The 12,145-nt window shown below is 34.3% G+C and overlaps 1 protein-coding gene across 1 annotated transcript; it reads left to right on the forward strand.

The window, feature by feature from the left end:
• The first annotated feature begins 4,218 nt into the window (after positions 1 to 4,218).
• On the forward strand, positions 4,219 to 10,590 carry LOC122627608. Its single transcript, XM_043808856.1, has one exon. It carries the CDS (start codon positions 4,242 to 4,244, stop codon positions 9,723 to 9,725), a length of 5,484 nt encoding a protein of 1,827 aa, XP_043664791.1. The 5' UTR covers positions 4,219 to 4,241; the 3' UTR covers positions 9,726 to 10,590.
• The last annotated feature ends 1,555 nt before the right edge of the window (positions 10,591 to 12,145 follow it).

The following is a 12,145-nucleotide window of genomic DNA, read 5'->3' on the forward strand; positions in this document are numbered from 1 at the left end:
AGATAGATGGATAGAGAAAGAGAGAGAGAGAGAGAGAGATTTGTGGCGCACGCGTAATGGTGCATCGTCTCCTCTACAGCCGTTCATAATACTTCTTCTTAAAAACGTTATTAACACATGCGTATACCGTTAAAGATATTTTAATAAGATTAATGTGGTTCATGGTAATTTTAGCTGTGGCAAGGTGTTTGACGCGTAGAAGGGTCGTTTAGATATATTTTTCAATGTGCACATACTCGCGTAGTACACGCGTATTGTGTGCCGCTAATGCGTGTGTACGGTGAAGTCTAAGAGATGAATATTATATATATATATATATATATATATATATGTATGTATGTATATATATATATGTATATAATACGTATATGTACGTTTATAATTCTACTGTTTGTCCCCTTGGACAGATTACGCTTTATACGCGCCGTAAAAGGACGGACATTTGATGTTTTAGAGTTTAGAACGGCCCAATGTTAGAGAAGGACACTATTATTGATAAGAAGAGTTCTTAGTATGAGGTTGGGGAGAGGGAAAGAGAGGGATAAAAGAAGAAACAATGAATAAGTAAAAAAGAAGTAATACATAAACATACACACACACATACACACATACATTTACACAGATATTTAAATACATATTGTTTAGATTTGTATATAATGTACGTACACTTCGGAAGATATATACTTACACGCATACGATAGAGAAAGACAAAACTGCTAGAGAAAAGGGCCTCTCGTTGATGTTTGCAAAATGAATAACGTATAAGAAAGATATAAAAAAAATATATATATATATACATAAATAGAAAAAAAAAAATTAAAAGCTACAACCTTCATATATAATTGTATTACAGCCGTGGTACGCGCAACACGCTTGGTTGTTTGTGCGTCTAATATGTATGTGTGTTTATATGTATATACATATATATATATATATATATATATATATATATATCTATATTTTTACTTGTAGATATTTTTTAGTAACTTGTTACAATAATCTGATACTAGAAATTAGTTAAGTATCTACATATATATATATATACATATACGTTGTAAATAACAATAGCAAAGAGGAAAGCTTTTGTCACTGTGTGAAAAAAAAAAAAAGAAAAGAAAAGAAAATAAATAATTAAATAATAGTAAAAGAATAAATACATAAAACATAAAAAGAAATAATTACGTAAGGAAATCAAAAATTTTGTTACCGCGTTAATGTTGTAGAATTTCAGATATTTGCGAAACAAGTTTCTGTCTATACATATATATATGCATATATATATATATACATATATAAATAAATATAAATATATACATATATAAATGAATATATATATATATATACATACATACATACATACATATATATATATATATATATATATATATATATAAAATTCTAACTATTTTTTCGATGACTAGGTAAACGCGTGCAACTTGATTTCTGTTACCATAAAATGTATATACTCCAAGTCTCCTTCTAGTTAGTTATATATTCATCATAATATTAAAATACACACACGAACATTATACGACGGCATTGAAACGAAACGATTATAGGAAGAAAACAAGTTGTATTCGAATTTACTTTATATTCTGTATTTATAATATTTATTACGTTTTTCATATGTTGATGTAATAAAGTTCAAGTATACTTTACAATTTACCTCCATTTCTATCCAATATCGTCGAATCTTTATATCGGCTTCTTATAAATTTTTATAATTCAAAGACTATGAATCCGTGCGAGGAAGGACGATGTAGACTCGTCGTAAATTTTGTTTATATAAACATCTAAGTATAGATAGTGGAGAAAGATAGAACAGAAGAATAGTATACTAATAATACATCTCGCCAGATACTTTATTTATACATGTATCTAAGTACGTATACGAATACATGAAAAACGAATAGAGCGTTCTTAATGTAGTTTATTATCTCTGCTTTTACAATGATTTAACAATGACAAACAATAGATGACAAATAACAGATGTAATTTTAGAATGGTATTGATGAACAAGGTTATCATTTGATATGAATGGATACAATTTTAAGGGAGGACAAGGCTTTTTCTAATTTTTGAAAAAGTTTCATTTTCTTTGGAAAAAATCGTGCTAAAAAATGATACTTCTTTTGAGAATAACGTAGACGAAAATAAAGCTCTTTTCGAAAATTCGAAAAAGTCACGTTTTCGCTTAAACCATTATCTTTAAAACGATATCTCGTTCGTAAAAATTGATCAAGGATCAAGCTTGGAATCGTTTTTGACGTAAATACTGTTTTCGACATTTTTCGTGGAAAAAGAGTTTTATATAGTGGCGCCCCTTGAACTTTGCGGTAAAAGAGAGGAAGCTCTTACCCCCACTACTAATTTTTATATAAACTTTCGAGCGTTATCTATTCCATGTGTCGTCACAGTATTTAGGCATTAGAGTTTTTCGTACGAATTCTCAACAAATCGTGTTTTTATAACTCAGACACGTGACCATAGATATACCGATGAGATACGATGCCAAATACGAAACGGTTCTTTTGTTTTCGACCTCTATTCGTTCATTATCGATTCTACTTGTCTTTCTGCGTTATAATCGTATCACCACTTGGTAATAATCGTTTTTCTTTTTATTACCGTTTTTTATATCGATTTTATTTTGATTATCTTATTGATTTAACGAAACTGTTAATTCGTATGATATTCTTTTATGAAATCGACGTAAAGAACAAGATGTGTTTATTCAATCATCGTTAAAAAGCTAATAATTCTCACTCATTTAATTAAATATTTTTATAAATTAATTTTAAACGTACGCTTGCGTTTATTAGATACAAATTTTCAAGATCAAATCGACTTCGCAAATGTGTGTTGTTAACAAAACAAATAAGTCAATGATTTCGACGATTTTTGAATTAATTATCTTTTGTATTTAATATATAATGTAAACGTGTGAGCTCTCTTTGTCCATATAATTAAACTTGAATATAATAATTAAACTTTTCAATATACGAATTTTATTCTTATTATTGTTATCGATCAGTGATATAAATAATAGCGAAAAATAAGGATCAGTCTACTATTGAATCTCAAACAAAATAAATACAGCGATTCTCTTATTTTATACTCGCAAATTAGAATAAATAATTTCTTCGATTATTTAACATTCATTTAAGATATATAAAGCATTTTAATGAACTGTTATTAATCGATATATACCAATCATTTATAATAATTAAGTTTGTATATTCGTTTGAAAATTATATAGTCTGTAACACATAGTAAACATGAAAGAATCTTAATTAAAAATTTCAATATTTACAAATTTTGAACTCGCGGTCGTTGGTTACGTGTAATATCAATAAAAATAAATTCTTGACTGAGTTTGGATGATACCAGATTACTTTTGTATTCCGAGGAGTGAACATCGAAGTTCTCTCTCTTGAAGAAAGGAATATGCACGAATCGATGTGCTTTGGTTCTTCGTCATCTTGGGATAGGATGCTCACCGTGCAACCATCAACGAAGAATTAAACTAAATATATTTTTATATCAAATATTATTTCAATATTTTCGTCTCTTATTATAACGATGATATTAATTTTTCTTGTTTTTCATATTCTATTCGTATTATTGATGACTTAGATTTTTCTTTAATTTTTAAATAATAGTAGTAGTAATAGTATAAAAGAATAGAGTTATCATTAGCCTGTTTTCGATATTATTTACAATTTTAATAAGAAATAAAAAATATAATATTTGTAATAATTAACAAATATTTTTTAATCGATCTATCTGCAGAAAAATATAATCTAGCATACGATTTCTTTTTGCTTTTGTCAGATGTATTGCTATTTTTACTACGTACAAAAATTTCTGTCACGCATTAACTCGATTATTGAGTCAGAAGTGGGAGGGATGATCGCTGAAGTCGGTACGATAGAAAAATGGTAAACAACCTTAAATGAAGTTGTTCTTCTCGAATTAATTTCGATTGTTCGATTCACACATTGTACCTGACATCTGTCATGCAATAGAAAAAATGTTGTCCTAAAATACAAATTTACAAGTGCAATTAAAAAATAATATATATCCTATATTTACATTTAAATTATTCGTGAATAGAATAAAATGGATAGAAAATAGTTAAAAAAACAAAAAAAAAAAAGGAGATAGAACTATGGCAGAGTAAGTCAGTTAGTGTAATAATTACGTAATTTTTAATATAACTCAATTATGATTAATCAATTATGTACAAGTCACAATTGACAACAAGTATTCTTATTTTAAAATTTACATATGTATATATGTATATATCTAGCCAAAAGAAAATAAATACATCGCAAAAGAAAATAGAGGTAGCAGAGGATCCTGGAGGAGCTGGAGAGGGTAAGAACGCGAAGAAAGGAAAGCGATTTACGAAATACGACCTTGGCAAACGATGGCATCGTTTTCGTGTCTTAACACCGACCTCTTCGATTCTACGTGGTTCCTTTGCGATGAACGATATTCATTTCAAATTTAGAAGCCGTGGTCGTCAAGCAGCACCATGTTCAGTCGTTGCAATCGTTTATGGTCGATTATTCGAGCCTAAAGAATGGATACAGGATTACGTAGATCAAGTTATTGAGTACGGAGATAAATTATTTCGCATCAGTATGATGAGAAATCGCGTGAAGGAAAACGAGTACATGAAAGCTATCCTGGTACATCCAGAATTCTATATCGGCAATTATAAGATTTTAATTTGCGTCGAGGAGACTGGTATTTATGGTAATCTATTTAGCGAGGCCGCAGGATGTTCAGATTTTGCCGACGGTGTAATACAATTTTTCGACAGCAATGATGCTGGCATTATTACCGCTCAAGGTACGTCGGTAGCAATGTGGCGTCATTCCGACGTTGGTTTCTTACTTTTTGATCCTGGACCATGCGGAGAGAATGGTCTACGTCATCAAAATGGGGTCGCTTGTTTGCTCAGATTCAAATGCATGAACGACATGCGTAATCATTTTCTAAAGAATATGAACAGATATTACGATTCGAGATACTGTATAGACAAAATAACTATTTTACGAGTAACCGAGGTGGGTCGTGGTTACATCGATAAAGTTACCGATGGAACCGATTTGGTAGTTGACAGAAGCGTTCTTAGATCTATCAATCCCGTTGATATAGACGAAAATAAGATGGATTGTACGAAGCCTGTTCCTAAAAGTGAAAAGATCAAGGTAATACCAGGTGCGAAATTTCACAAAGAACCATTGACCATAACTATTTCGAATTATAGTATCGATAAAAAGTTTGCTACGGAGCCATTGGTCGACCAGAGTACTTTCGACACTGGTTATCCTTACGATAACATGCAGGTTAATGTACCTTCGACTTTTCGAGAATTACCTAGAAAAATGGCAATTCTTCATGGCTTGACTCATGAAGCTAGCGACATGTACAAAGGTAAAGGTGGTCAAAATGTGGCTAATTGTGTGATGGCTATTGCTATGAAGAAGATTCATCCTGTGAAGACCTGGTTGAGACCTAAATTAGACGAGATATTGACATTAGGTGACCAACTTTATTCAACTATAAAGACTGAAAAGCCTTTCATCAAGACGATGACTGCTGCTGATCTCAATGATACTTATATTCAAGTGGAAGATCATAAACTAGCGATTGACGTTGATCTCATGACTATTACTGGAACGGTTACTTCGAAACTTCTGGATATACTTAATTTAAAGCAAGCACTACATGAATTTTTCTTGGTTAATAGCGAAGGTATCATTGAAACTCCTTTGATGGCTGTAGCTATATGGACTCAAGATGATTTTTATTATGCTTTCGATCCACGTTATTGCGATAATTTGGGTAATAGAATTATTGAAGAAAGAGTTAAGGGTGGCAAAGGTGCTAACAGTAATGCAACAAAACAAGTTCATGGAAAATGTTGCGTCATAAGATTCCCAGAATCTGATGATCTCGCTGTGTGGTTTACCAAGAATCTTGAACAAACTCGAAAGAACGATCGATTTACCATACGACACATTACAATACCGGAAGATATTCCTGGCACTAGAGCTTGGAATGATTTCGAGCCAGGAACATCAGGCAAAACTTGGATTCTTCGTGGTGGAATCTCTAACGAAGATGAATTATTCGAAGATAACAGTAGAGGTATTCAAGGTTTGACTATACCCGTAGTATCTTTGATTATTGCCAAAGAAACACCGCCTGCAAAATGGACAAACGAGGTCATCGACGAAGTTATTCGAGACGGTGACGCCTATTACAATGTTTGCTATCCACCAGAATTAATGCTTGAAGAGCGGCCATTACTTGTAAGTAATTTGAAGAAAAATTTTTACCTAAAAAATAGAAAAGTAAAGTTTGAATTAGACGATTCTGTAATAACCGGCGATTTGAATCCAACCCCTGGACAAGAGGTGTTAAATTTAGAAGAAGGGATTAAGAAATTTTTTGAGAATTATCAATATGGTATCGTCGAGGTAGGAAACTTGGCCGTTGGGATTTGGAAATTTGACGAAGATATGAAATACAAGCTTTGCGATAAAAATGACGAAAAAGTGACGTATTATTATTGTTTCGATCCAAATCCTCGTGGAAGATTAGGCTATGCGGGTGTAGCGGTGGGAGAAGAGGAAAATGTTGCTTGTGTGATACGAACGCTCAATCCTGCTGATCTGTCTTCTTTAATCGCAGGAAATGCTCCTATATCACGGGGTCGTGGAAACGAATATTTCATTCATAATTTGAAAAGTTTGTCTGTAGGTACACCGATGACGGAAGACGAATTAGAAACAGATAAGCAAACTCCAGAAGAACCAGAGGTATATCATTACTCGAGGCTAGCCGAAGGTGGCGCAATATTACAAGGTAGTTTCAATCAAGCAAACGAAAAGACGTTTAAGAGACTAATGCGGGACAAACAACAAGCGGCGAGTTCTTTGGCTGCTTTAGCTATGACGAAACTTTATAATCCGCATTTATGGTATCGCGAGGTCGTCGATGATATATTGAAAATAGGCGACAAGGTAGCAACAAATAATGTTAATAATTTACCAGAGGCAGATATAGACGAAGAGGCAAGAAATTTTCTTTTGCCGATGGAAGTAAGTGAAAACTTTGCCATAGGTGTCAATCAAATGAATATAACTGTGGAAGAAGAGTTTCTTACTGGAAGACTCAACGAAATCAATAGGCTTCTTGAACAATTTTTTGAAAATAATACTATGTGTGTAATCAGACAGGACAATATCATGATGGCGGTTTGGAAAGAAGGCGAGACGTTTTTCATGATGGATCCTAGAGGTAGAGATTCCCGTGGGGAACCTTCGGAAAGAGACCCAGCAGCTGTGATGTGGTTCACAAATCTTCCATCTTTGATTGACAAAATCAGGATAGGTTTTATCGAAGGTGAAACAGATATAATACTTGAGAACGTGACTTTGAACAATGCATTTCAAACACGTGTTTCTGAAATGGAGCGTGTTACACGTACTACTTCTGGCGATGATCTTTGGCATCATTTTCCTAAATTTGATGATGGTGTTTGGAGCATTGGTGGGAACGTCAAAATGTCAGACGCTAGATTTGACGAAAGTAATCGTAACAATCAGACTGCAGCTATCGCCACAATGGCTATCATTTTCTCCAAAGTGTGCGAACCACGATATTGGACCACTGATGTTGTCGACGAGGTTATCATTACTGGTGATAAACTACACTCGAAATGCGTCGAGAGACTTGGAGAAGGCAAAGTACCGCGTATCAATGAAATCATCACGGAATTCTTTCTTTCTTCGCGTCGAATCGATTTAACGGTTAAGGATTGCATCGAAGCCGGCGATCTAAGCGGGAAACCACCTAAACTACAAAACTTGCAGAATGGATTAGATAAATTTTTTCAAAACTACGACTCTGGTATATTAGTTGCGAATGACAATCGACACATACCCATTTGGAAGTTTCAGGACATCTATTATACTCTCATACCCGATTGGATCACTCGCACCGACGAGGAGGAAACAATAGCACCAAGAGTATTCCGATTTAATAATACTACAACTTTGTTTGAATATCTATTAAATCATCTTGGAAGAGAAGGCGATTATGAGATCACAGCGATCGACGTTGTTGATTGGAATAAATTAGCACCATGGAAATTCGATCCCAGTCCAGCAGTACGTCCATCGAACCTGCCACCATTAAACGCTTATCGTAGACTCCAAGGAGAAGCTCGTGCGATTCTACGAGGAAAATATCATCAAGGCGACGACGTATTCCCAGAAATTTTACGTAACAAGCAGACGGCTGCGAATTGCGTAGTCAGTCTTGGAATGTCCGTAATCAAGAACCCTATCACATGGACGAAAAAAACGATGAATGAGATTCTTCTTATCGGTAGTAACGTTCATCGCGAAACTATGAAGGCGAAGCCTGGAAAATTGAGAGTGGTACCTCAGGACATAATTAGAATCTTTTACGTAGGTGTTAATATCTTGACCGCAGATATAGAATCTAACACGGTATCAGGTATAGTTTCTATACCGCCAGTTGATCCCGAGGAAAAGAAAAAGAAAAAGAAAGCTGTCAAAAAAAAAGCTGCAGGAAAAAAAGCTAGAGCGGTCAGGGTTCGAGCTCCTCCACCACCACCTATTTTACTCGAGGAGGGTTTGAAAAAATTTTTTGAAAATAATCGTGCTGGAATATTGGTTACTGGTCGTGGCATGATAGCCATTTGGAAGGACATGGGTGTTTATTTCATGTACGATCCTCGTGCACGTAACAATCAAGGTCTTCCGGATTTCTACGGAACCTCCTGCGTCATGTGGTTCGCCTGCATGGAACCATTTTACGAATTGATCTTTGCAAACATCGACGAACAAGAAAAATATACTACTTATCAGATCTCTCGCGTGATAATAAATACGGCAATGATCGAACCATTGCCTTGTCCTGCTGATTTCCGTCCATATTTCGACTGCATAGCACCGCCTATACCTCTTACAACGATGAAGAGGACGACAACGTTGGCTGTTGAAGTTGTGACAGATTATTACGTCGTTGATGAAGAACAAAGTGTTCTACGTGGTACCTTGCACATGAATCATCCTCTATTTGACACAAGAAATAGAGGACTCCAAAGTACTGCTATTGCCGTAGTTGCTATCGTAGTTGGCTTGTTACACGTTCCTTCTTCTTGGACACCAGAGTTGATCGATGCTATATTGAAATACGGAGATCTGTTACATTCTGATAGCGTTCGTGCCGCACGTCCAGGTGCCAGAAATCTTTCACCAAGCGAACTCTTGACTGTTTTCATCGTAGGTGATTTTCGGGCTACCATACACATCCACAATCATACCGCAGCTGGTCTCCTATTAGTCTATGATTTATCTGAAACTTTAAACATGTTTTTTCGTACAAATTGTGCCGGTATATTGCATACTACCAATATGGCTGTTGCTGTTATGCAACATTATGGAAAATTTTATCTTTTCGATCCGTGCTCTCGCAACGAACAGGGTCTACCTAGTTTCGAGGGTGCTGCTTGTGTAATAAAATGCGACAATATCATGAGAATGGCCAAAATATTCATCATGAATTGTAATTTGAAAACACCCAATGTTTATACTTTGAATGCCGTGAATATATTGAGTTTGCATTTCTTCTCGGATGCTAAATCATCTTGTCCAATTAAATGCGAGCAGTAACGTGTTATCGATGTATATACTAAATTATATTAATGTAACTTGTAAAATTATATTTAATTATAACGGGTGTAATAATTCTGTAATAAAAAATACCATCACATTGCTTATCCAATATATTTATATATTGAGATTTAATTTTTTTTTTTTTGTCGACTTTCTAAATAAATTTTAACTACGAAGGTATGTGAATAAAGTAACGTCACGCTCGCGACAACATTCTCAAATGGCTAATTTTATTTATAGGTTTTCTTTATGACACAAATCACTTTTAGCATCTACATGAGTAGGAGTACAGGCTAATACGAGAATGAATTTGATACAGATCACTTAATAGTGTAAATACAATGTTTCTTTCAAATTACACGCTATAAACTAGATACTTAGAAAACACTGTACAACGCAGCTGAGAACTGTCGATGATACTTTACAATATGATACAACCACTCATTTTATGTTTTCTTTTTTTCTTTTTTTTTTGAAGCGAGACGATTCCTTATATATCGGTGGTGTTGTCCGTTTCTTTTCTTTTTTTTGTTTTTTTATGTTCTCTCTCTCCCCCTGTTATTTCTTTTTGTTCTCTCTCTCTCTCTCTCTCTCTCTCTCTCTCTCTCTCTTTTATAGTTTCTCCTTAAAGTTTACCGACCGTCACGAGAATCTCGTTGTAACATAAACAACACATTATCGCGAACGTACAGAACATATCCGATAGGCCATGTTTGAACGGGTCCATGGGACTCACCATTAAAAAAAAAAAAGAACCAACGTTCGCTTGCTTACCGTTTCGCGTCTTTTGTTTTTTTTTTCTTTTTCTTTCTTTCTTTCTCTTTTATTTATTTATTTACTTTTTTTTTCTAACATGGAAGAGCGTTTAAAGCACCCCTTCTAATTGTCGAGCATTGACGTTGTTGGAAGGTCTCCGTACACTTATTAGATGTAAAAATGCGACTCGAGAAATACCCGTAGATCGGATCGACGTTTCTGTATGTTTTTATGTAAATGTGTATATATGTGTGCAAGCGCGTGTGTACATGTAATAGTAATTCTAGTCGTCCTTTCGATGCTACTAAATGAAAATAGCAATTGTGGGTGGTAGTGCGTTCGCGCACGAGTAAGAGCTTAGGTACGTGTTATACTTATGTCTCTCTTTAATCCGTACAACATGAAACATATATATATATATATATATATATATATATATATATATCTCACTCTCTCATTTTTTCTTTTAAGTCTTCTACTATTCGCCGCTGTTGGGGAAGGTAAAACAACGCATGTGTACCCTGACGACTCTCTCTTCTTTTTCTCCGTTCTTATTCGCTTATTTGTATCGTACACTTACATACATACACTCACTCATACACACAGAGAAGGGACCGCATGTATAGAGTCAACAAGATGATGGTGACGACGATGATAATAATGATAATGATGGCGATAATGATGACGACGACGACGACGACGATGATGATCATGATGATGATGATTTATCTCGCACATCGTACGTACAGAATAATAAAATCGCACATGACTCGATACAAGTCTCTTTTCTCTCGTGGTTACACGCAACTGAGTACAATCAGAGTACAGTTTAGAAAACCACGCTCTTCTTTTCTCCGTCTATCCTTTTCTTTATTTTTCCTTCTGCTATTTGATTTCCTTTTTTTTTCACACACATTCTTCTCCTTCCCTTTTCCCTTTTTACGTCGATATTTTGTCCTTGCCCGTACTTACTCAGTAGGTACTACAGTTTCTCGGTCGCGAAGGTCATGACTGATTGATAGCGTGAACGTGCACCCCTTCGATCCTTTCTACGCGCTTCTATCTTTTCATTATCATTATCATTATTGTTATTATTATTATTATTATAATTATTATTATTATAATTATTATTATTATTATAATTATTATTATAATTTTTTTTCCATTTTCTTTTTATCTTTTCTTTTTTTTTTTTTTTTTTTTTAATTTTACTTCATTTTTTCATTTTTCTCTTTTCAATCCGATATTCGCCCCCATCGCGACAATACGTTAACAGGAGCAAGTTAGAAATAGATGGAAGAACTCCTTTGTTGGACGAAAAAGTGCACGCTCGCAAGATGAATGCAATCGCGGGCGCATTTTTATGCGCATGCGCTTGCTCCTCTTTTTTTTTTTTTTTCTTTCTCTTTCTCCTCCCTCCGTACGCGACGCACGACGACTGACAGAACGAAATATTAAACAGATCGTAAATGTAAAAAATATGTATTATCAATAATATTATTGGCATATGAGACGTTCTTATGGCACGTTTTAGTCTTTCCTTCTTTCTTATTACTTTCTTTCTCTCTCTCTTCTTTCCTTTCCTTTCCTTTCCTTTCCTTTCTTTTTGTTATTACTCAGTGACACGAGTTTACAGCTCATCATCGTAATTTAGTCGAGTA

Source organism: Vespula pensylvanica, chromosome 1 (assembly GCF_014466175.1).
Source record: "Vespula pensylvanica isolate Volc-1 chromosome 1, ASM1446617v1, whole genome shotgun sequence".
NCBI lineage: Eukaryota > Metazoa > Arthropoda > Insecta > Hymenoptera > Vespidae > Vespula > Vespula pensylvanica.